This window comes from Dendropsophus ebraccatus, chromosome 12 (assembly GCF_027789765.1).
Source record: "Dendropsophus ebraccatus isolate aDenEbr1 chromosome 12, aDenEbr1.pat, whole genome shotgun sequence".
NCBI lineage: Eukaryota > Metazoa > Chordata > Amphibia > Anura > Hylidae > Dendropsophus > Dendropsophus ebraccatus.
The window spans coordinates 69625843-69651264 of record NC_091465.1 but is presented as its reverse complement, the minus strand read 5'-3'; the positions used below and the strand labels follow the sequence as shown (position 1 = coordinate 69651264).

Below are 25422 nucleotides of genomic sequence, written 5' to 3'. Positions count from 1 at the left end.
ATGCAGATCACCAGTACCTGACTACATCTGATACCAATTAAAGGGGAATTATCCGCAGGTTAGATTAATCTAATGGTGCGTTTACACAGACAGATTTATCTGACAGATCTTTGAAGCCAAAGCCAGAAACAGACTATAAACAGGGATCAGGTCATAAAAGAAAGACTGGGATTTCTCCTCTTTTCAAATCCATTCCTGGCTTTGGCTTCCAAAATCTGTCAGATAAATCTTTCTGTGTAAACGCACCCTAAGCAGCTGATGTCCCTATTGCACAGGAGATGCTGAGGGCCCTATTACACCAACAGATTATCGGACAGATTTTTTTGAGCCAAAGCCAGGAGTGGACAATAAACAGGGAACAGTTAACAATAGAAAGACTGAGATTCCTTGTCTTTTCAAATCCACTTCTGGCTTTGGCTTACAAAAATTTGTAAAATAATCTGTTGGTGTAATAGGGCCCTTACTCCTCGGCGTTGTTCCAGTGCAGTTAGTAGTAGGTCCGGTAAGACCATTAGGAGCACTGGGTCACCTGTTAGGAGCACTGCCCCCGTAGTGCTGATCCATTGATTATAATTAGAGAGGGGTGGGCTGGCCGGGGGGGCGGATCGGCGCTACTAGAACGGCACCGAGGAGGAAGGTAAGAGACATACCTTCCTCCTTGGCATCACCTGTGCAATAGGAATATCTAACCTGCTGATAGTTCCCCTTTAAACATATCACAAACCCTGTTAATGATATGACTTCTAGTAACCACAGACTATATAGTGTAACTAAAGTTAAATGGTGGCCCCATGAAATGATTGGAGACTTGTGTCAGTAACCGCTATAAGCAATTGTCCTCTGTTAGTTTGGCCAAACTATGGAGACCAATTCAGTGTTCCTAACTCTCTTCGCAGCTTGAGAAAGCAAAAGTATCTTATCACAAAGCCTGCAAGAAGGAACATTTAGCAAGTGTCCGAGAGAACAACGGAAAGGTAAATCCAGAACTTTCATTAGAAAAGCAAAAGAAGCTCACAGAAGATCACGAAAAATGTACACAGGATAAAGAAAAGGTAAGGTGAACCAAGACATAGGGAACCCAAGTGCTGGATAAGCCGATAGAGATGAGCCAACCTCAAGCACACTTGGGTTCGTCCAGACCTGAGCGTGCGGCATTTGATTACTGGTGGCTGCAGCCTCTAGGGAGTCCTGGAAAACATGGATGTGTTCCAGGCAGTCTTGGGGTTGCATCCAACTTCTGCAGCCACCGTCAATCAAATGCTGCACAATCAGATGAACCCAAGCATGTTCAAGGTTTGCTCATCTTTACAAGCATAGTATTAACTATATTAATATGTTGGCCATTGTGATAGTTAAAGTGGTATTCCAATTAAATAACCTAACTACTGCATGCTACGTGTTTAGAATAGCAAACTAGAGCATACTCACCTTTCCTGGTCCAGCTGTGGTGCTCTGGTCCCTCAGTTTACTTCCCCTGATGAGGATGTGCTCTCTGTGTTCTGATAAAGCCAGCCTGCACCCACTGCAGCCTCAGTTTGAGTTTGAAGCACCATCAGCAAAGTGGGGAGAGCGTGTCATCAGAGGGACTCGGGCGACCGGAGCACCAGCACTGGATCGGGAGAGGTGAGTATGCTCTGGTTTATTATTTTACCTCCATAGCACACTGTAGTTTGTTTTTAATATTGGTTATTAATTTGAGAAGAAGACCCCCTTAAGTTCTAGAATTATTGTTTAGAAAACAAAAAATAAAATTAAGTGAATCGTATGACATAAAAAAGTAGAAATCCAATGACATAAAAAAGTAGAAATCCAGGTTATTTCTAAGGGTTCACTTACTTATTCTCACAATTGTGTTTCTGACGGAGGCAATAATTTGTCATACAAATACAAGACCAGAGCCCATGTTTTGCATATACATCTTCTGCTTTCTCAGAATAGAAGTCAGTGTAGGGGGACTGTCATTGATTTCAATAGGAGCTGGTTCTGGTTCACAGTCTTCCATTGAAGTCAATAGCAGATGGGTGTTTTAAAGTAAAACCATGCCCAACGGAATAATGCTAGGGGCTAATAAAAAAAAAAAAAGCAAAAGGCAACACATAAGAAAAAATTATTGTAAAGCGTTAATAGATCATCATGACCTGAACTGTTTCCTCTATCAATTGTAGATAAAGCAAAGATATGAGAAATCCTTACAAGAACTCAATAAATATAATCCCAAATACATGGAAGAGATGGAAACCGTGTTTGACCAAAGCCAACAACAGGAGCAGAAGAAAATACAGTTTCTCAAACAGGCTCTTCTCTCTATACATAAACACCTTGATATCACCAACAATGAGAGGTGAGATGTCTACCTGGCTACATGGCCACCTGCATTCCCAGTGGTTTAGGGCAGTGATATGGCCCAATATCCATTAGCGTGGGAAAGAAGTTACTGAATATATACCTGGGGTTAATTTTAGAGTGGTAAGGGGGTAAGTAATTTGGATAACAGTGCATCAAACTACTTATCCTCTTTTCATTGGTCAGTATATGGTCAGGCCACCTACCAATTAACTCACTCATTTGAAAGAGATCGGTTACTATGGCTACAGTATGAGTTTATTCATCAGAAGGTCCAATTTGTTTTCGTTTTATTTGGTTTAAATAGGCATCGTCATTACAGCAAACGTTGCATACATTAATAGTACATGTGAATATAAGAAACTTTGCAATATATCTTATCAGACAAAAATGCTTTCTATGTTATCCCCAACTCTACTTAACTGTCACTGATTCTGAAAATCTAGCTCTGTAATGACGTTTGTTTACTGGTTATGACTTGTAGCAGCTCGGGAATCTGCTGAGAAATGCCATATACAAGATTAATAATGGCCAGATAGGGTGATACTCCTCAGGTACACACACAGGACAGCTTATCCTAAAATGTCACCTGAAATGACAGATACACTTTAAGGCCGGGTATAAAAGCGGCCGTTCGGTGACACAGCCGTGTCACTAAATGGCCACTGTCGGTGAACTTCACTTCCTTTTGCATACAGGTGTGCCAGCATTCCAAATGACCATAGCAGAGAATGTAAAGTGTGGCTGGAGCCGCACTTTACATTGTCTACACTGTCAGTTTTGTGCGGCTGCTATTCAATAATCGGCATGTCAGTTTTCTATGCAGCCGCATGGAATTCCGGACGGTGTATATACAAAGTTCCAAAGGACACAATGTTATTTTAATTTTCAATAAATAGCGATCGGTGTTGCAACGGCCGTTATTGAAAATTTACGTTGTGTGAACTTAGCCTAAGGCTTTAGTGACTCAGTGAACTTCCACCCCAGGTGTGTATTTATTATACTCGTGTCTTTATGCATGGCAGCAGAGGCTTTAGGGCCCACTCAAGTACCAAGCCTTGGTGAACCTATTATGTCTGTACCTCCTATAGTGACATCCCAGTTTATAATATTAGGTAATTGGATAACATTTGGAATCACTATACTGGACTTTATAAGAAAACTTGTGACCCAGACTGTATGGATGGGGGTTGCATTAATAATGTTTTTTTTCCTGCTATATATGTAGTATAATGACGGTATATGGCGACTTGAATCAGGCCATTCTGGCTGTCAGTGACCAGGATGACTTAAAGTGGTGGAGGAATAAACATGGACCCGGGATGTTAATGAACTGGCCCCAACTGGAGGTGAGGTGTAATGGGAGCTTGTATCTGTTCATGTGTAAGTGAATTTGTCTTACTGTCCTGTCCATAGGCATCATGTTATAGAGCAAGAGATGCTGAGAAGACTGATGTATAGTTGTTTTGGGAAAGATTCAGTATAACTTGATGTAAATTCTAGTTAATTCTGTGATTAGGAGTCCAGTGGGCGGTTCTATTATGCGTGCACAATTACACAAGGAAGGCTGTCAATCATTCAGTAGTACCGCCCACTGGACTCAGACTGAGAAGAGATTTACATCAATAAAATCCATACTCAGGGATGTATTCTGTGGGGGTAACATACTGATTCCTGGTTTAACATTCATCTATAGGAATGGAGCCCAGATATCGAGCAACAGATTGTAAAAAAGAAGAAAGTTAAAGAGGAAAAAGTCAAGTTATATAGCGTGACACCCACTGAAGGCAGGTGAGATTACATAGATGATGATACAGCTAGAAAGTCCTACTGCTAACATACAACATGATCAGCTGATCCATCAGACAGACAAATATGAGACATAACAGCAGGATGATCCTGCCATTCATAATATTCAATCACGATCCCATATGAAACTATGTTCACACACTGGTTTTTAAAGTGAAAAAAAAAAAAAAACTGCCGTAAAAATGATCATGATCGTTACTTACAGCCGTCCTTTCCAAATAACATCTGTTTTTTTTTCTCTTTAAAAAATGGTATCTGAGCTTAGCCGGAGACTACATATAATTGTTTTATTCTATTCTTTGTTCATATTGTACCCACTATTGTTCTGTATACAGTATGTTGTCAGGTTTTGTTTTTTTTTTGTTAATGTATATAACTTTTTTTTTAGCTGTTTTGCAATTTTGCTGAAATAAGGATGTAAAAAAACGGCACAAATGCAGAACATGTGTTTGTCCAATGCTAAATATGGTACCAATAGGGATACTGTGTGCTGTATTGGAACAACGCCACACACATAACAAAGCCAGGGTAAAAAAAAAAGGAAATTCTGAATAAAACCATTGAACTGTGTTGTCGATCAATGCGTCTTTGATGTAAAAAGCAGAAGTGTTATACAGAAGTGTGAAAGGGGTTCTCCAGGAGAAAAATATATAATAAATAATATAATAAATAAATAATAATAATAAAAAAAAAATAATATATATATATATATATATATATATATATATATATATATATATATCACATAACAAAAGTCCTTTTCTCTGGTTTACAGTATGAAAAAACCTCCAATAAATGTCCCCGGAGTGCGGGTACGGGCCGTCTATGATTATTCCGGACAGGAGTCTGATGAACTCAGTTTTAAAGCAGGTAAAGACCTTCCGTCTAATAAGATATAATAGTGCCTACTCTCTATTATTATCGCCAATCATCTATAAACATGTTACCCCTCATATCTGAATCCACATTCAAGGGACTGTTTAGCCCCCACTTGGATCTGCACAGGAACACCCAGGAAACCTTCCACATACACCTGTCTAAGGGAATTATCCTTTTCAGGTCCACGTATCAAGGCAATCCCATTCAAACCTGGATTTTTAGGAATTGAAAGGCTGGGTTCACACAACGTCATTCTTTAGATCAGTAGATAATGCCTGTTCTCTTAAAGGGGTATTTCACTCAAACATAACTTTTGATTATGTTGGCGCCCATGATGAGACTAACAATTCATTCCATACTTGTTATTATTGATTCAGTCTCCTTCCCCCAGTTCTGAGTTTCTGCTTTAAGAGATGGGCGAACCTCGAGCATGCTCGAGTTCATCCGAACCCAAGCGTTCGGCATTTGATTAGCGGTGGCTGCTGAAGTTGGATAAAGCCCTAAGGCTATGTGGAAAACATGGATATAGTCATTGGCTGTATCCGTGTTTTTCAGACAACCTTAGAGCTGTATCCAACTTCAGCAGCCCCCGCTAATAGAATGCCGAACGTTTCTGGTTCTGATGAATTCGAGCATGCTCGAGGTTCGCTCATCTCTAGCTGCTTTCTGCTGAAAACACAAAATTTTGTGCTTGAGCTTTTCTCTCTGTCTCCCCCTCCCTGCTGAGACGACTGATGTAAACAAGGGTTATTTTGAGGTCAGGTTGCAAATGAACTCACTGTGATTAATCCTCCCAGCATTACAAAGAAGCTATAATGTTGCAGATAAAGCCTGCCAGGGACTTGTTTACATCAGCCGTCTCAAAAGGAAGGGGGAAAGAGGGAGAAAGACTTAGTCATGCTCCACCCACTTGTGTTCCAACCATTATAAAGACTTTACTGCCCCCTCCTGTCACTTGTGATCTATAAGTCGCCCCATTACATGGCTGAAGCACCTGTAGGTCTGGTATCGCAGGAATAGAGCTTGAGTGACCTATTAGTTAATAAATATTCCTTTAAAAGCCATGTAGGCCAAGATGGAGACTGAAGAAATCCATCATATGTATACTAACTAGAGATGAGCAAACCTGGAGCATGCTCGAGTCGATCCGAACCCGAACTTTCGGCATTTGATTAGCGGTGGCTGCTGAAGTTGAATAAAGCCTTAAGGCAGTGCTTCCTAACCTTTTCCACCTCGGGGCACCCCTTGGGAAAAAAAAAATTAGCTCGGGGCACCCCTACTAAATAGTGTTCTACAAAATAGGAAAACTGTCATACAGGGACTCACAGGTGACGTCTTTTTTTGATCTGAGGCGTCACTTTCCCTTTTCCTCTCCATCCAGTCCAGTCCTCCATGATGATTCCTTCCAGATACGTTTCATCTCTTCAGAACCTGCGAGACAAACAATTTAGGCTCCGTACATTTCTAGCAACTTCCTTTCCTTTCTCCCCCCTGTAGGCTCCCAAAGTAACTGTGCGGTTTGGTGTTATGTGCAGTAAAGCGAGTAAGAATGTGGGATGCCCCCTGTATGTAGGATCCCCTGCTGTGCCCCCTGTATGTAGGATCCCCTGCTGTGCCCCCATGAGCTAATAATGCCCCCAGAGGTGCCCCCATGAACTAATAATGCCCCCAGAGGTTCCCCATGAGCTAATAATGCCCCCAGAGGTTCCCCCTATGAACTAATAATGCCCCCAGAGGTGCCCCTAAAAAAAAAAAAACATTCTACTCACCAGGCAGCAGCTCTCCTCCTCCTCTTCTGGCTCCATCTTGCGAGCCGCAGGGACGGGACCTCCAGCAGGTGTGATGACGTCACATCATCACGCCTGCCGGAGAGGTCACGTCCCGGCCTCCCATAGGAAGCCGGTATGAAGTGCCGGCAGCCTATGGGAGGGAATGCAGGACCAGGACGCTGACAGGTCCAGCTCCTGCATTCTGCTCGCTTTAATGTTCCGCCCGCTCACTGGGCGGGCGGAACATCAAAGCGATCTGTACATCCCGAGAAGCTGCGCGGCCGCAGCTTCTCGGGATGCTTAAAGAGATAGTGCACATTTCCCACCGGGGATCCCGCGGCACCCCTGGCGGGTTCTCCCGGCACCCCAGTGTGCCACGGCACCCCGGTTGGGAAACCTTGCCCTAAGGCTATGTGGAAATCATGGATATAGTCATTGGCTGTATCCATGTTTTTCAGACAACCTTAGGGCTTTATCCAAGTTCAGCAGCCCCAGCTAATCAAATGCCGAACGTTCGGGTTCGGATGGACTCGAACCCGATTCGCTCATCTCTAATACTAACCCTTTCCTGACACACAGAGAGCACTGAAAAGGCCAGAATCAGAGATAACTCTGGTCCCAGTTGTTTACCCATTTGACGCTGCAGGTAAAACAGTGACCACAGTATCTAAGCAGTGAGAGGTAGGGAGTCGTCACTTTCACCTGAATGCCTCCCTGCCAACCCACATGGGGTCCTGAGGAGCTATCATGGTAGCCCAGAGCCTTACAGTGGCCTCCAAATCTGTGACTTACACGATACAGTAGGGGAACATATTGAGGCGCCTAGATTGTATTGATCAGTGCCTGCTCCTAAAGTGTTTGTTTCATATTGCACACTTAAAGGGGTTATCCATTACTACAAAAACATGGCCACTTTCTTCCAGAGAGCACAACTCTTATCTGCAGTTTGGGTGGGATTTTGTAACTCCGTTCCATTGAAGTGTATGGAGCTTAACTGCAAATCACACCTGAACTGGAGACAAGAGTGGTGCTGTCTCTGAAATAAGGTGGTCATATTCTTATAGCACTGGATAACCTCTTTAAAGTGGTATTCCTTATGGTGAGACTAACAATTCCTTCCATATTTGTTATTATCTATTCAGTCTCCTTATCCCAATTCTGAGCTGCTGCTTTCTGCTGAAGACACAAAAAAAGTGTGTGAGCTGTTATCTCCATCTCCCCCTCAAGTCCTGAGTAGGCTTTATCTGCGACTTTTCAGCTTCTTCTTGTAATGCTGTGAGGGTTACTCAAGTTGTTGCTGAATTCACTGCGATGATTCCTCCAGGCATTACAAAGTTGCAGACAGGGACTTGTTTACATCATACGTCTCTGTAGGGACAATGCATCTCTAACTTATCCGTTGTTACCAGGTGACGAACTCACAAAAATCGAAGATGAAGACGAGCAAGGTTGGTGTAAAGGCGTGACTGATCATGGTCAGGTTGGCCTCTATCCTGCAAACTACGTTGAAGTTATTACCGGATAGGGGCCGTGGCTGAGGAGCAGCAGGAATTCAGTATTTGGTATATGACAATCAGTTCTACAGGAATTGTACTCACAGTCTCTTCCCATCCTTATGCTGGGCTGGGGTAAGCAAGTGACACAGGGCAAGGAAGTTTTTGGGTTGTTACTGATTAAAAGGAGGAGTTTGGATAACTACTGTATAAGTTTCCATTTATTACTCTTACCTATAAGTCGTCCTTCCCATGGGATTGCCACTGGATATTATTAGTGTCAGTCAGTCACTCGCCCACCTGTTTTGTTTTTTTTTTATATCACAAACAAGAAAAAATTAATTCTTTATGCCTGAACTGTAAAACTGCACAAAGATCTCAGGAAAAGTCCTGCCTGGTTCGGACCACCCTCATACCCAGCATGGCCCACAGTCCTATGGATGCTGGCGTGTAACATAGTGTGTGCCTTGTGATCACCCATAGAAGCGCAGGGCTTGTGCCTTACAAGACTCCTGAAGGATTGCGTTTTTTTTTTTCCTTTGTTTTCTTAAGAAATGCTAAAGCAATGGGAAAACAATAAACCACATCTAATTAAAACAATTTGTGTTCATAAATCTTATTATGCAAGTCAACAATCCTGTCATCCTCACCGAGACCAGAACTATGGACGGAGCTGGCGCACCCCCACCCAGAATTCTTGTACATGAAAATCGTCTCCACTTTGTTTGCTGACTTGGGGGGATTCCTCATCTGTGCTGTATGGACCGTATGCATGTTTTTAATTTGAAAGGCGGTATATAATAAATTAAAGTAGTCTATAAGAAATAAGATTTCATGCTGCTCCACACATTTATGACTTGGAGGGTGGACCAGGAACCAACAAAAGTTGCATACTACTGCACGGAAAAACTGCAACTTTTGAAACAAAAACACAAATCTACACTATTAATAAACTCTGCCCCCCCCCCCCATGGACTTTAAAAGGTTAAAGGGAATCTGTCTGGTCCCGAGGTGCTGACAGTGTAGTGCAGATGTGTGTCCCCCATTGTGTGTCCTACCTTTCTTTTTGCCATTGGTGCTGTAGTTTGTCCACAATCTGGCCCAATACATTGGTAGCAAGTGTCAAAGAGTAGCAGTGGTGAGGTGTTTGTGGCACACTTTGGCACATCACACCACTACTGCCTCTTCCCTGTTTGGCGTGCATATTGATTGAGTCCCGCTTCCTGGTTACGTCATCTTCAGGCGCAGTCTATGTGCTCTTATTTGCAGTAAAGTGCATGCGCTATAGTGTGTAGGAGCGGTGCAGGCGCGCTGAGGGCCTGAAGCAAATGTCCTCAGTAGGTACGCTCAGCGCACCCGCGCCGCTCCTTCGCACTACGGCGCATGTGCATTACCACCAACAGGAGAGCGCAGACTGCTCAGATCCAGGGCGCAGGTGCGAACTGGCAAGTGGGCGTGCGCAGCCCTGGTCAGAAATGGCCCATGTGCTTGAAGATGATGCAACCAGGAGCCGGGCTGCAATCAATATGCACGCCAAACAGGGAGGGGGCAGTAGTGGTGAGGCGTCCCGAAGTGCAGCACAAACACCTCACCACTACTCTTCTTTGACTCTTGCTACCAACATATTAGGCCAGATTGTGGACAAACTACAGCACCAATGGCAAAAAGAAAGGTAGGACACACACATCTGCACTACCCTGTCAGCACCTCTGGACCAGACCAGGCACTGACAGATTCCCTTTAAGGGGTAGCCCAATCTCATAAAGCTCTTATCTATCTATCACTTTAAGACCTGGGGGGGGCGGGGGTCGAGGCTCTGGGATTCAGCCAGTCTTTGAGAATAAAGGGGATGCAATGCTCATGTACTGCTACACCCTCTCATTTTTAGGATTGTGGGAGTCCTAGAGGTCAGTCACCCTGCTAAGACCCGCACCAATCAAAAGAACAAGTGGGGAGCAGTATATGGTATTGTGCTTCATTTCCGACCAGTGGCGCCATAGACCTATAAGGGAGCCACTTGAATGGAGATGGCAGCCAGCTGGGGAGTGAAATGCCCTACTGTGCGCTTCTCTCAGCTTGTTACCCTGATCACTGGGGGTCTCAGCAGTGATGAAAACTTTTGACATGGTGCTATGACAAGTCACATGACAGTGCCTAAAAAACACTCATTAAACAAATCAAAGAACACAAAAACCAAGTATTCTAAAATATCCATTTTAATACTTTGCTATTGGAGCCATAATTGTGTTTAATGACACGAGGAAAGAAAAAAATGCTACATCTTATGAGACGTTTTTATTCACCAAGTTAAAAAAATGGGTTTAATAAATGAAAACCTTCAGCACTGATGACCGCCGGGGGGTTTCATCCATGGCAAATCACTGGAGTTGTAGAAGAACAAAACAGAAAGCAACCTGGCTGAGTGCTGCCCCACTGTGGAGAGAGTTGGGAGTGCACGCAGAATTCCTATGGGAGAATCCTAAGTGTTCTGGAGTAAATCTGAAGGTCTCTAGAAAAATCAGCCCGACTGTATGGGAGTGATGGAGTAGATGAATACAAAAGTTTCTCTAGGGAGTATTCATTGAGACCAACTGAGGGGTTGATTCACAGTTCACAAAAAGATGTGACGAGTACTCTACTATCAGATAAGGTCCATTAAGATATCCTCTTCCATGACACTTTGGGCCTGCACTTGTTGTAATCCTGGTTGAGGGACAGGTCCCCGTGGCCCTGCATTCATCATGACTCCTGAAATTGTAAATCAGAAACCTTAACAAAAAGCAAGTAAAAAGGCGTGGCTACAGCGACTTTAGACACGACACAGGACCCGCTAAGTGAACGTTCGTTGTCACCCAATAGTTTATGCGGCCAAAAATCTACTGTGCCTGAATTGCTGGTAACCATCAGGTTGTGGCAAGTTATATGCTGCAATGTCACTACATTCACTTACATTAGTTACCATACAGCACAATGCAGGAAGCAAGAAATGGCCATCTTTGTCACCTATATTGTGGCCTAAGTCGATACGTAGCCCTATCCTTATGCGGTTTTATTTAAGGGTAGCATAAACTAGTGACAAAGAAGCTGAACAGAATGATGCATCACTTACATTGTTCTATGCAACGGATTCAAATATGTTCTCCTGAATAACATGGACAATGAGTAGTCCTCTCCATAGTGTGCATGTGCCCAGTAGTCCTGAATATTCATGAGCAGCAGCAAAACCCGCTCACCTGCTGCTGATTGGCAAGATTGCTGTCAATCATAAGCTGGAGAGTGCAGAGGGGAGTTCTGCATATTAGGAGAATGGCTAAATAGAATGATGTAAGTAATAAATTCTTCTGTTCAGCATTTTTGTCAATAGTTTATGCTACTTTCATTGAAGGCAGCATAAACCTAGTGACAGATTACCTTTAATGTAAATTTGTACTTTAAATCATTATCTGTAATTTAGGAATGAATCACATTTAAGATACAAAGGTGTTGCTGTGACTTACCTGGCATGGGTGCCCGCTGTGCCATTTGATTGCCCCATTGCTGTGCTGGGGCCTGATGCATTAGAGACTGCCCTGAGATCTGTAACTGTGGCTGGCCGGGGGCCTGATGCGGCATTTGTTGTCCCAGCGCTTGGTGAGGAAGCATGCCTTGTGCTGCTTGCTGCATGTGATGCAAGGGCTGCTGGGTTTGAGGAACTGTGGCCTGTGGCTGTAAGAAAACATAATATATTAGATATTTCTTACACTAAGAACCTCTGATCGGAAATAGATGCCAGATTATCAGGAGCCAAGTAACAATCCCTATTAGCTGTACTTTTCATGTGGTCTGGTGTGAAAAGACACATTGCAGGCCCCATAGCTGTGGTCTGAGATCACAGCGCAGGGAACTAAATGAGGCAAAAGTATACTGGAAAAGCTGGAGACGTCCAGTACTGTTAAACAAACATCAGTCGGGCTATAGAACCCCTTTATCAGCTGTGTGGAGATGCAAGAAGACAAGCCTGGAGAAGGCTCCTCTCTCCTGAGAAAATCGGTCCAGCTCAGGTTATGGTGAGCTGAGCCGCGTTCTGGCACACAAGGTGTCCAACGCCTGCTGGTGACATCACTCACATCTGGTCTCCATCAGCGGCCTGCACTGATTCACTTATCAGGATACAGCCTACTCTCCAGTTTTAATAAAGGATTAGCTGCAGATTAATAAGTGTGATACGTATTGGCAGAAAGGAGAGGATAGACCTCTGACTAACCACTCTATATTCTATATCATGCAACAACTATTCTCGTCCTTAGTTTAGGTGCGGTATTGCAAGGGGCCTATTCCATGGAGCGATAATTGGCCCGATTCGGCCGATTTCTGCTCCGTGGAATAGAGACAACGATCAGCTGACGATCGTGTCATCTGCTGATCGTTTATTTAGGTTCAAACTAAAATAATCAGGCACCGACCGCGCATCGCTGCATGGAATAGCAATGCGCGGCAGGCGACCGAAGATTTCACAAGCACCATGCTTTACCTAATCATGTTGCAGGTCTTCTCCTGCGCTCCTTCTTCCTCCTGCGCGCAGCAGCAGCTTCGGTGCAGCCTGTCTTAGCTGGCAGACCGCTCAGCCAATCACTGGCCAGGACCGCCACAGCCAGTGATTGGCTGAGCGGTCTGTCAGCTTAGACTGGCCGCACCGAAGCTGCTGCTGCGCGCAGGACCGGGAGGAAGAAGGAGCGCAGGAGAAGACCTGCAACATGCTTAGGTAAAGTATGGTGTTTAAGGGCTGCAAGGACATCGATAACAATGTCCCTGCAGCCCTTACTAAACGATTATCGGGCCGTGTAATAGGCCCAGTAAATGAGTGCCGATCTAGCAGATCGGCGCTTGTTTACATTATTGATTGGACCTCTATTGGCCTGTAGAATAGGACCCTAACTCAATTGTAATTCCACACACATCCTGAGGACAGGTGTGGGACCCTTTGGAACAAAGCAGCTACGTTTTTTTGTTTGTTTGTTTTTTAATTCTGCACAACCCATTGTGAAATATAGATCTATGTGAATTTACCTTTAAAATATAAAAACAACAAAAAACAATCTAGAAGGCCCAGAATACTCACAGGCTGCTGGCTGAGCAGTAGGTTTCGGAGTTGGGGGTTGGCACCGGGGTTCTGCGGTCTTAGCATGGTTCCGGCTTGTGGGTTCTGGGGCTGACCGGGAGCTTGCACTGTAGCTTGTGTTGCCTGCTGAGGTGCTTGGTTGGGACCCTGAGGTGCCTGTTGCTGCATTCTGATTTGTAACTGGGGAGAAAAGAATAAGTACTATAGTCAAGAGGTCTATGGAGGTCTTCTATAGGCTTGCCGTGACAGCTGTGAAAACCTAAAGGGCTAGTCTAGGTTTGAGGTGGTTTAATACAACTCCTTACTGTATTACTGTAATTGTATCTCCCTGCACTGGCTTCCAGGGGAGCTTGTGTCTATCTGCAGCAGCCAATCTTAACATGCTGAGCTGCAGAGCACAAAAATGAGTAGAACATAGAAAAGAACAACAGTATGTAATATGTTTTCTATTGTATCACCACCATTACCCCTTGGTCCAGTGTAACCACTAAGCTGTAATAATGTTCCCTCCGTAGTGATTGCATGGTTCAGTTATGGGACACTGCATCGCTATAGACCACGTGTCAAACTCAGACCCTACAGCTGTTACAAAACTACAATTCCCATCAAGCTTTGGCTGTCCAGGCATGATGGTAATTGTAGTTTTGTAACAGCTGGAGGGCCTGAGTTTGACACCCCTGCTATACGCAAAACACTACAGACTAGTGAAGCCTGAAGAGAAGTATTTTAGATTGTTTTCTACTGTCAATAGGTTACACAGAGTTGTTAAAATCCTGGACAAACCCTTGAAACTCTCTCCTACTTGTCAGCAGAATGCAAGCTGTTAGCACGTGTTCAAATATTGAAGTTTTTAGATGCAGTTTTTAATGCAAAACATACTAAAAAGGAGAAAAAGCCTTCACTTTATACGGGTCCTTCATTTCTGATCTGTCCCTAGCTTTGGCTTCAAAAATTACATCCAGAAACCTGAACATGAGAACATTCCCTTAGACTGCTGCTTAATATGTATGGAATAAAAGAAAAAAAAATATGGTCTTCGTGTGTGGGATTATTGCGGAAGCTCACCAGATTCTGTGATCTCTGCTGTTCATCCATCATAGTTACCTGGTTCACAGATGGCATGCCTTGCGTTACCTGCTGCCCGGGCATCTGAAAGATGATGAAAAGAGAATGAAAACTAAGTAGAGTAGCAGGCATGGTTATAAAGGGATGTGTCTATTCATATAAAAGAAACCAACAATGACAGTAAGAGGCACAAGGACATGATTTACCTGCTGGGGTACAGTCTGCGCCACCGGGAGAGGACCAGCTTGCTTGGATAAAAAGGCCTGAGGGTTGGTTTGCACAGGCCCTGCTCCCATAGACTGAGCCGCCCCCATCTACAACAACAAAGGGGGACATAAATCCAGCAGAATTCTCAGCTGCTCATAGACATGATGCCACTTTAGGTGCTGTGGACTATATTAATGGAGCAGACCTTAGTGAGTGTGTATTAAGACTGACTTGGCATTATAAAAGAGTTATCCTGGCCTACAAAACCATGGCCGCTGTCTTTTAGAAAGACGGCTGCTCTTGTCCTCAGTTTGGGTATGGATTTTGCAGCAGTTTCACTGGAGCAGAACTCTAATACCACACACAACCTGAGGACATTGCGTAGGTGAGGAGGAAACATAGCCTCCTCCAGTGTCTAATTTATCATGGTTTACATTTGGAAACAGGCGTAAACCATGGCAGAAATCTACACTTGTCCTGAGCAGGAGTAGATTTCTGCACAAGCCCTGCGACAGGTGCAAGTCTTGCATGTTCCTTAGTAAATTTGCCAGGGTAATTGGGAGTGGGGCCTTATTTAAGACCAATGTATGAGTATGTGGATCTTATTAAAGGGGGTTATCCAGCGCTACAAAACCATGGCCCCTTTCCCCCTACTGTTGTCTCCAGTTTGGGTGGGGTTTTGAAACTCAGTTCCATTGAAGTAAATGGAGCTTAATTGCAAACCTCACCTGAACTGAAGACAACAGTAGGGGGAAAAGTGGCCATGTTCTTGTAGCGCTGGATAACCCCTTTACGTGTGCTTCTATATGTTCACATTACAGAGGGTCATCCCAATAATAAAGAATATTTGATAACCTGTCAACCCCCAAATTAAAGGAATTTGTCCTCTTAACAGATGGTGAAGAATAAAAAAGTATCTAGTTTTCTTAGTAACCAGCATATACAGTGACATATTGATATAAACACATTAATAAATGCCCTCCTGTAATAGGCAGATCCCTGCCACATAAAAATAGGCCGGTCCTGGTATGGACCCATATTTGCAGATCACACTATGGACGTGTGAATGTAGCTGTAAGTCCTCTGAACATCAAGTTGGGCCACTGCTAGATGGCCATATTGAAAGTGGTTTATAGAGACCCAAACTGATTCTGTAGAAGTCTAGGTATTATGCCACTTAAATATATCTGTATGCAGTAATAACCTGGAGGATGACCGTTCTTTCCTGATCACAATATAACACACCAGCAACCTTTAATGGTCACTTTAAGAGTAGGTGACAGGGAAACCAAGGGCAGAGGGCAAGGGAATTCACAATCAATGAAAGTTCCTCCTTACATTTCGGTTCTGCATCTGCACTTGTTTGTGATTGGTGATCACTTGTCGGATTCCATTGACAAAGCCGCTCTGATCGTAAGGTATCAAACCCATGAAAATCTTCTTCTTGGAGGAGTACAACAGCATCAGCACCCTGACTTCACATGGAGTGGTGTGAGGAAAATGTACACAACCGGCCTAAAACAGGTAGAAAAATAGGAAATCATTAAACTGAAACCCCATCAAAAACCCCAATATGAACTGCACCAACCCCCCCAGCATAGGGCTAATAATACAATAACAAGTCTGATACTGTACAGTGGGAACCTCTTACAAGGACTTTGTGGTTATATCTCTATATAGATCCAGGGGTTAATAAACTTTTGTGGAACTGAGAAACCATGCCCCATGTTCTAAGACATGTTGAAGGTTAATATAATGTATACTTACAAATCCATTACCCATGATACGGTATAGACCCTTAAGAGATTCCAGATCCTTGTTGGTGAAGTGGAACTGCACCATGCGAGAGTTCCTGAATAAGGGTCCTAAGGTGGTCTGCAACAAGATAAATGCAGCTCTGTTTGTAATGGCTTCTGCTATGGACAGACATTGAGAATCTGGACGCTTGTTACTCAGCCATGTATAATCTTAATGGTACAAAATGCCCAAAAAGGAATGGAAAATGGAAAAGTTCAGGGGATCAGCCATGTCTGCTTCTTCTCACAATGCTGCGCTTGGTTGTAAGACCCCTGGCTGTAGAATGAGCCCCTCCCTGCCCTATCTGTGCAGGCACCGGGTAGTCACGCTCCTATTCATTAATTACACCCTACTAGCTTTTCTATGGTTAAAACAATTACAACAAACATTTCTAGATTTAGACAAGTGCTCAGACATCTTATAGATACACATACCAATAGCTGCTGAGGGATCAGCTGCATGATCAACTTTTGAGGCCACTGATCGGTTTTCCTGCAATAAAAGAACGTGAAATCTATTTAATCCTTTGTGCAATGCAGGTTACCAGTCATTCGTTTCTAAGCATATAGGTCCATAAAGGGGTATTGCGTTTAGGTTGTTAAATCCCTCCCCCCACTCCACTGGAGACTAAAAATTCCTTCCATACAGGTCATTACCTTTTCTGTCTCCTTCCCCCAGTTCTGAGCTGCTCCTTTCTGCTGAAGACACAGAAAACGGTGTGAGCTGTTCACGCCATCTCCCCCTCCTCCCTCTCTTCGGAGATGGCTGATGGAAACGAGTCCCTGGTGGGCTGTCTCTGCACTCGTAATGCCGGGAGGGGTAATCTGAGGTCAAGCTGCTGGTTATCTCACAGTGATTAATCCTCCCAGCAGAAACGGCTGGCCAGGGACCCTGGTTACATGAGCCATCTCGGAACAGAGGGGGAGGAGGCTAAAGGAGGAGAATTAGTAAACAGCTCACACATAGTTTTCTGTGGCTTCAGCACAAAGCAGCAGCTAAGAACAGGGAGGAGAAAAGATAATAACAAGTATGGAACACACACATTGTTAGTCTCCAGGAGGGGGGATGATTCAATGTGTATTTTACCGAGTGGATTACCCCTTTAAAGGGATTGTCTGTGACAAAAATTAGACACTCTGCCTGCTTTGCAACTATTTGCTGACACTTTGCTTCACCGCTGCAAATACACTATATAAATTTAATAATACTAAATGCTCTAGTGTCCATTAAGGCGGATTCACCCTGTAACCCATGACTTTTCTGCCCTGAATAAAGGTCTACAAAAGTCAGGAGTAGGTAAATTATGACAAGGCTCTTCTATCCATTGGTAGGGAGTCGCTGCACCCACATAACCAACAATATGAGTCAGAAGTTTGGATAATGTAACAAATGCCCTCTAGACACTTACAGATTTTCTCCAGGGTTGACATACACTTGGCAAGGAAGTGAGCGTGTTAGTTTGGCGTTGGTGTCCACGGACGGTGGCTTAGGCTTCTATACGGGAAACAAAATAAAACTCTTCTACCAAAACAATTTACTAGAGATATGGTAACATTGTTCCACTATGACAGAACATATCTCACCTCTTGCCACTCCAGCACGCCGCTCCAGGCCAGCATCTTGTTGGCGACAGACTGCTGTGTATTAGGCAGCTGCGCTGTCCCAATCTGAGGTGCGGCAGACTGTGGAGCTGGTACAATGGGTGGTGCTCCGGTACCAGGCTGTACGTAAACAGACGTGTTACTTTATTTGAAAGAATTCATGTATCATGGGTCATGTATAAAAAAAAAAAAAAATAACGCTATCTATATCAAAAGCCCAGACCAGAAAGAACCCTTTTTGTATAAGCCCCCCAGGGCATTCAACTGAGCTTACTGGGGGATCCACAGTCAACCAGACATTTCCCTATCAGTGGTGAAACAACCACAGGTTCATATGTCTAAAGTGCCTAAGAATCAGTGCTGACATACCATTGGCTGTGGGACCGGCTGTTGTTGAGCCGTCTGCTGCGCCATCATTCCCTGACTAGGCCCAGGGCCTGTGGTTACAGTAGAAACTAAACTTGTCTGAGGAGATGATGTTATTAAAGAAGCAGTAGAGGTAACCATCTTGGATGCTTGTCCTTGAGGCATTGTGGGAGCTGGCGGCTGGTTGAATGGTGGGCCAACAGCTGTAGTAGACGGCATTGCTCCAAGTCCAGGAACTGATGGGAGAAATGCAATAAAGAGAAAGACTAGAACCAGAAATCAGAATATATATATATATATATATATATATATATATATATATATATATATATATATATATATATATATAAAAATATATATATATATATATATATATATAAAAAAAAATAGATAATATTAGTGATATGTATGATCTCAGATCACTTATTTCCAGCATAAAAAGGACTCTAGGGAAGGATCAAGCCCCTTTAGCACTGCTCAGAGTTGTGTTATTGGAGATTTAAGGGCCCTATTACACGGGACGATTATCGTTTGAAAAATTGTTATATCGTTCGAATTTAAACGATAATCGTTCTGTCCAATTCAACTCAAGGAACCCTAAACAGAGAGCAGTGCTGTATCCAAGAGCTGAATTCATTCAAGAAATCATTGGTGGATGGCAGATGAGTGGTACATTGAGGGTCCTATTACACGGAGCGATTTTTAAAGATTAACGACTAATGATAAACGATCATAAATGAGATTGTTTATCTTTAACCTGAAATCGTTCACCATATTACACAGAACGATGGTCGTTAGTTACGATCATTACTACGATCGTTATTGCGATTGTTACTACGATTGTTCATTCCTTCTAATCCCAGCAAAACAATGGACAATGTGCAATTACACTGAACGATAAGTGAATAAATGCGGAACTTGAGTGAACGAATGTGGAAATACAGCAAACGATTAAAGGGAACCAATCACGCCGAAATTGCCCCCATTGATAAGGAAGCGTGCTGGTACATCAGCCAGCACGCTTCCCAAACATCCCCCTGTCCCCTCCGTCCCCTCTTTTGTTAGCCCGTAATCTTACTTTTGCGATGTCCCGCGCCGTATGCTAATCAGCCCTAAGTAGTCCGGGTGGGCTGAACTAGTCAAGGTGGGCTGTACTAGTCACGGGCCTGGGCGCTGTAATCACGCCCAGAGGGGCGTGATTCAAAGACCTTCGCTCCACCGACGTCATCTCTGGCCCGCGTTCACGTCGGCGGCGCGCCGCGTCTTTCGCATGCCGCGCATGCGCAGTACGGCGGGAGAAGACGCTGACGTACTGTGCGTGCGCGGCGTGCGGAAGACGTCGGCGTTGGAACGCAAGCGCCGCTAACGTCTTCCGCACGCCGCGCACGCGCAGTACGTCAGCGTCTTCTCCCGCCGTACTGCGCATGTGCGGCATGCGAAAGACGCGGCGCGCCGCCGACGTGAACGCGGGCCAGAGATGACGTCGGTGGAGCGAAGGTCTTTGAATCACGCCCCTCTGGGCGTGATTACAGCGCCCAGGCCCGTGGTTAGTACAGCCCACCTTGACTAGTTCAGCCCACCCGGACTACTTAGGGCTGATTAGCATACGGCGCGGGACATCGCAAAAGTAAGATTACGGGCTAACAAAAGAGGGGACGGAGGGGACAGGGGGATGTTTGGGAAGCGTGCTGGCTGATGTACCAGCACGCTTCCTTATCAATGGGGGCAATTTCGGCGTGATTGGTTCCCTTTAACTATAATTTTAGCTTCAGATCTAAATCAACGACACACGAACGATTTTTCGATCGTTGCCTGCAATTACACAGAACGTTTAAATTCGAACGATATAACGATTTTTCGCACGATAATCGTCCCGTGTAATAGGGCCCTGAGAATAAAGACCAATGCATTCTTATATCAGAGGATCATTTTAACTGTACCTGACTGTACACTCATCCTTTGAGCAGAGAAATACTTACACCGATTCTGGATATTGTTCTGCTGTTTCTTGGCAGCTTCGACTGCTGACTGGGCAGCGAGCTGTGCTGGTGTCAGGGCGCTCGTCTGAGAGGGATGCTATAAAAATAAAATCATCACATGTGAGACACTGAGGCGTCAGTCTAAAAGCAATACAGTAGCAGGGCTGAAAATATAACACTATCACAATGTACCTGGTGTATGCACAGCGGTGGATCCCTGCTGAAATAGAGCATTAGGTAAAAACATCGCCGCTCTCTAGTACACACGAGTAAGGCAGGGCAGATATAAGACTAATGCATTTAAAAGTGGGCAAGATAACAGGCATACAACCCTCAGTTCAAGTATCTTTACTACATGCCAAAAACATACCCAACCCATAATAAAACATATTACGTGTTGTGTGTAATATAGACTTGTTTTTGCATCTGTATTTTACCGGCCAGACTATTTCTGATGATGACCTGATCTGACAGCTGTCACTGGAACCATGGTCAGGCTAGGACTTGTGTTAATGTGGATGCAAAAATACAGCCAAGTTACGATCATGTGAACCCAGCCTTGTTCTGACATCATGCATGAAGACATGCAACTGCACAGTGAGGGGTTAGCAAACCCCAGAGAGTAGCGTGCATAGATCATACTTGCTGGGCACTGGACGGCTGCCTCTAAACCCCAAGAGTCTCTCGTGCAGTCATGTCTTTTCATTGGCAATGTAAAATCAGAGGGGAGAACGCGCCTGGACAACCCCTTTAAAACACTTATGTTCTCCCATTTGCAAGATATGTAGAGGAAGCTCTTAACTTGGTGCACAGAACATACAGTATACATCGCTGCCAGGGGCTTTAGAATGGGCATCTTCTCCACTTCCTATAACACTGCGGGGTAGTCATCTCCCCAGATACACTCTTTTTAGGCAGTAAAACCCACTATGGTACATATCTGGCTATTTAGATAAAGATACATATAACCATACCCCAGATGTTATAAAACTTTTACATACAGTAGAAGCAGGATCTAAAACTATAGTACATAGTCTATGTTAAGCGGCCATTTCCTGACAGAACGGCATGTTAGCGGAAGTTATGAAGATGACCACAGTGGGCGGCATTTGTGGCAGAGCAGGACAGGTAAGTATCCCCAAAGATATTAGAAGTTTATGCCAGACAATCTCTTTTTCTTCTTGGAATTAGAACCGGGAAATCCATCAGACGGCTGACTTACTACATTGACATCTACAGGGTTACACTATCATCTATCAATCCCTCCTGGAAGCTCTCAGACCCATCCTCTCTCCCTACATATGTCCTGATTGTCCCCTGTATGTCCCCATGTCTAGTATGCTAATGAAGACATCATTCTGCTGTATCTAGAGAGGCCAGGAGAGCAGTGATATAGTAGATAAACCCATACAATGATTAATAGGAGGTATACAACTCCAGTCTGCAGTTTCTCTAGCGTGTGCTATAAGATTCAGCCTGACACAGCTCTCCCTGCCTCCTGCTTATAATGTTATGTATGAGCTGATAGAAAGAGCCATAGGACATAGGTTCAAGCTGCATCACATAGTATTACAATGGACTCTGAGAAGACAGCACAGTAAGTGAGGGGAGCTTTATAAGTGACATGTTATAAGTCAATGTTCTATCACTTGCTTCCCTTAGATAGGAGCAAGTTCAGTGATCAGACTTGGCTCCTACCTGAAGCATCAATGGAGATATATGATGCATCAGGGAGTCAATATCAAGGGCAAATAAAGAATCAAGGTGACAGATGGAATATATGCAGAACATTAACTAAAACGGGTACACACACAAGAGCCTTTAGACCATTCTAAAACAGCAGCCTATTCTGCATTCTATAGGCAAAAAAAAATGTAGAAGTTGTCGGAGTGCTTCTTCTATACCTGGAAAGTACTAAATCTATTGTTCCAAACTATAACATAGAGAAACGCATTAGATTTAACCTAGGAGTGATGTATGCTCAATAATTCACACTGACGGCATTGAAAGAACTGAAAACCACAGTCGGCATAAGAGGAGGAAAGTGCAGTCATTATGGAAGACGTTTTAATCTAAGGGTCTAATAGAGATGAACAAAGAATGTCATAAAAAAACATCTACATGCATACATATATAAATGACATGTGATAATGAGAGCACAACAATTATGCACCTACCATGTATGGAGCCTGGACTTGTGGCAGCTGGTGAGCAGGGGCACTTGGGAGCTGGGACTGTACCACAGGGAGCTGCGGCTGGGGAAGAGGTTGTTTTATAGGTACAACCCCAGGTGTCGTGGATGCTCCCCCAACTGCAAAGGAAGCAAAGGATGAAAACAGACCATAGACATATTACATGGCCGGCCATTCACTTCTATTATATTGCCAGCCACACACACACCTGATTAAATTAGGGTTTTCAGAAGTCGGGGACATACATTGATCAACTGATCGCTGGGCTGGATTAAGTTTAACCCCTTAGCGACCCATGACGTATCTGATACGTCATGGTGCCGCGGGGGGGGGAGTTCAGATCGGGGTCCCGTCGGGACGGCGCTGATCCCGGCTGACATAAGCAGGGCAAAAAAATTCCAAAGTGCAAAATTGCGCATTTTTGGAAGCATCAAATCCAGAATAAATGTAATAAAAAGTGATCAAAAAGTCGTATATGCGCAATCAAGGTACCGATAGAAAGTACATGTCATGGCGCATAAAATGACACCTCACACAGCCCCATAGACCAAAGGATAAAAGCGCTATAAGCCTGGGAATAGAGTGATTTTAAGGAACATATATTTGTTAACAATGGTTTGAATTTTTTACAAGCCATCAGATACAATATAAGTCATACATGGTACATATCGTTGTAATCGTAACATCTTGAGGAACATGCATAACAAGTCAGTTTTGCCATAGGGCGAACAGCGTAAATGCAAAACTCCCCAAAATCAAAACAAATTCCTTTTTTTTTTCAATTTGACAGCGCAAATGATTTTTTTCCAGTTTCGCAGCATATTTTATGGAAAAATAATGCCTCTCATTGCAAAGTACAATTGGTTTCGCAAAAAATAAGGGCTCATGTGGGTCTCTAGGTGAAAAAATGCAAGTGCTATGGCCTTTTAAACATAAAGTGGAAAAAGCAAAAGTGCAAAAAACTGGCTTTGACCTTAAGGGGTTAAGATAAAGTTGATCAGATCAAATATAATTTTTTTTTTTTACAAAGACAGAATATTTAGGGAACTACATATAAGTTTTGCCCCTTTAGGCATGGGATGTGCCAATAACGACTGATAGAGGTTCTGTATTTGGGACCCCTACAAATGAGGGGACCTTCACTAAGCTCATGTCTGTATATGTCAAAGGTGGGAAAATAGAGAACAGCAAACCCCAATACAAATGTCTGGGAGTGTCCCACTGAACATAGGAAAACCATGCAACTAACCTGGAAGGACCATTCCTCGAATGAGTATCATGTGTCGAGGGTCCTGACTGTAGTCCTTGGGCTGTGGCTCCATCATACTACCTACTGGCATGGCTTTCTCAAAAAGTGTTCTCAGTGCTGGCAGCTTCCGAGGAGAAATAATGGAGAAATGGATCCCTCTCTGCAGAGAGAATTAAACCGCATGAGAAGCTATCGGCTAAATCAGAGATGGGAAACCTTCAGCCCTCCAGCTGTAGCCAAACTACAATTCCAATCACGGGAATTGTAGTTTTGCAACAGCTGGAGGGCTGAGGGTTCCCCATCCCCGGACTAAATAAATGTTATCAAACTGATATTTTCTAATGTTATATGTGATTTTTCACATATAAGAAAAGCAAACGCCACCAATCACCATCATCTACCTCGCCAATCTTCTGGACCAGGTTCTCTGTTGTGTACCCTGAGTAGGTTGTGCTCTCTACTGCAGGAAGCAAGTACGGTGGAGAATTGCAGATCAGGATGCAAACCTTGTGAGTCTGCCCGCTACAAGGAGAAATGAACAAGTGTTATGATCAAGATGCTTTTAGGGTAACCATCAAGAACATCTGCTGATGTAACTAATATTTCTTGTCTCTTTCTGTAGATGACGCCATTATTGCCATACAGTCATCTATCTCCTGAGTAATGACGCTACTCTCATGCTTCCTGCCATAATAGATCAGTGTGGTTTCTGAACGCAATATGGCAACCAGGAGCTGGCTCACGATAGCTATCCCTGAAAACAGCCCCCTCAGAGATCAGCCGATCTGTGTCGAGGTTTCTGATACCCCAGAAATTAATAAACAAAGAGGTGACCATAAAATCTTCTTATACGTTAGTTAGCATTGACTCACTTACATCTGCTCCCTCATCTTCTTGAAGTCATCGAAGAGCTGCAGGGCAGTGCTCAGTCCTTCAGCGATGAGGCTACAGCTCTCCCCTCCACCTCCCATAAACCTGGACAAAATAAACAGAGGACTCTACCACAAGCAATCTCAGTATGGGGAGGGATTACACATGAAATGAATTTTATATACAGCCAGATAAGCCTCGGCATCATTAAAATGATAAAGACTTACATAATACTGTCCAACCACTGAACAAACTCATAAGCGCTGCTGGTGGGAGCGTGACACTGGACGTAGGACTCGGGGGCACAATCCACGGTGTTGAAGACCACAAGACTGTACTGTGTGCCGCCATACTGAAACACAAGACATTGACGGTCAGTGTATGTTGGTGTTATTGTACTGACACACATTTACTTATAACCTAAATGTGTTACTCACGTCTCCTCCAAAGTCAGTTTCTGCCGGAGGGCCGCCATTAAAATATCTAAAGAGAAAAAAAATAAACCTCTAAAGACTATGTAGAAACGGTACAAACATGAGCGGGCACTCAGGAAGTAAGCTGGTCCGGAGTACCCCTTAAAAGAGAACATGTCATCACTTTAGGCAATAGGGCAGTTTTCTATGGCGTCTCCCTGCCTCACCAGCATTGAGAAATCACTCACTGTTTGGTTATAGGGAGACAGCCATTCGAGGGCAGTGGGGAGGG

General features: G+C 43.9%; 2 protein-coding genes across 5 annotated transcripts in view; one reads left to right on the top strand and one right to left on the bottom strand.

Annotated features, from left to right (window-relative positions):
- LOC138768883 (protein kinase C and casein kinase substrate in neurons protein 1-like) overlaps positions 1-9032 on the top strand; it is a 41524-nt gene extending 32492 nt beyond the window's left edge. For both annotated transcript variants that reach the window (XM_069946903.1, XM_069946904.1), the window contains exons 5-10: positions 897-1052; positions 2166-2341; positions 3572-3692; positions 4040-4134; positions 4928-5022; positions 8210-9032. In XM_069946903.1, the coding sequence (XP_069803004.1) occupies positions 897-1052; positions 2166-2341; positions 3572-3692; positions 4040-4134; positions 4928-5022; positions 8210-8325 (759 nt within the window). In that variant the 3' untranslated portion in view covers positions 8326-9032. The remainder of the gene's footprint in view (positions 1-896; positions 1053-2165; positions 2342-3571; positions 3693-4039; positions 4135-4927; positions 5023-8209) is intronic.
- A 1461-nt stretch (positions 9033-10493) lies between these two features.
- The window catches only part of MED25 (mediator complex subunit 25), an 18095-nt gene continuing 3166 nt past the window's right edge, over positions 10494-25422 (bottom strand). Inside the window, exons 3-20 of one of the 3 annotated variants that reach the window (XM_069948934.1) lie at positions 25155-25200; positions 24945-25069; positions 24724-24822; positions 24249-24369; positions 23848-24007; positions 22584-22717; positions 20407-20503; positions 18431-18663; positions 18044-18181; positions 17869-17951; positions 16895-16952; positions 16431-16538; positions 16002-16178; positions 14663-14770; positions 14457-14540; positions 13392-13571; positions 11791-11998; positions 10494-11041 (exon numbers count right to left, since the gene is read on the bottom strand). In XM_069948934.1, the coding sequence (XP_069805035.1) occupies positions 10935-11041; positions 11791-11998; positions 13392-13571; positions 14457-14540; positions 14663-14770; positions 16002-16178; positions 16431-16538; positions 16895-16952; positions 17869-17951; positions 18044-18181; positions 18431-18663; positions 20407-20503; positions 22584-22717; positions 23848-24007; positions 24249-24369; positions 24724-24822; positions 24945-25069; positions 25155-25200 (2266 nt within the window). In that variant the 3' untranslated portion in view covers positions 10494-10934. Of the gene's footprint in view, positions 11042-11790; positions 11999-13391; positions 13572-14456; positions 14541-14662; positions 14771-16001; positions 16179-16430; positions 16539-16894; positions 16953-17868; positions 17955-18043; positions 18182-18430; positions 18664-20406; positions 20504-22583; positions 22718-23847; positions 24008-24248; positions 24370-24723; positions 24823-24944; positions 25070-25154; positions 25201-25422 lie in introns of all 3 variants that reach the window. The other 2 variants (XM_069948935.1, XM_069948933.1) reach the window with 2 other exon arrangements.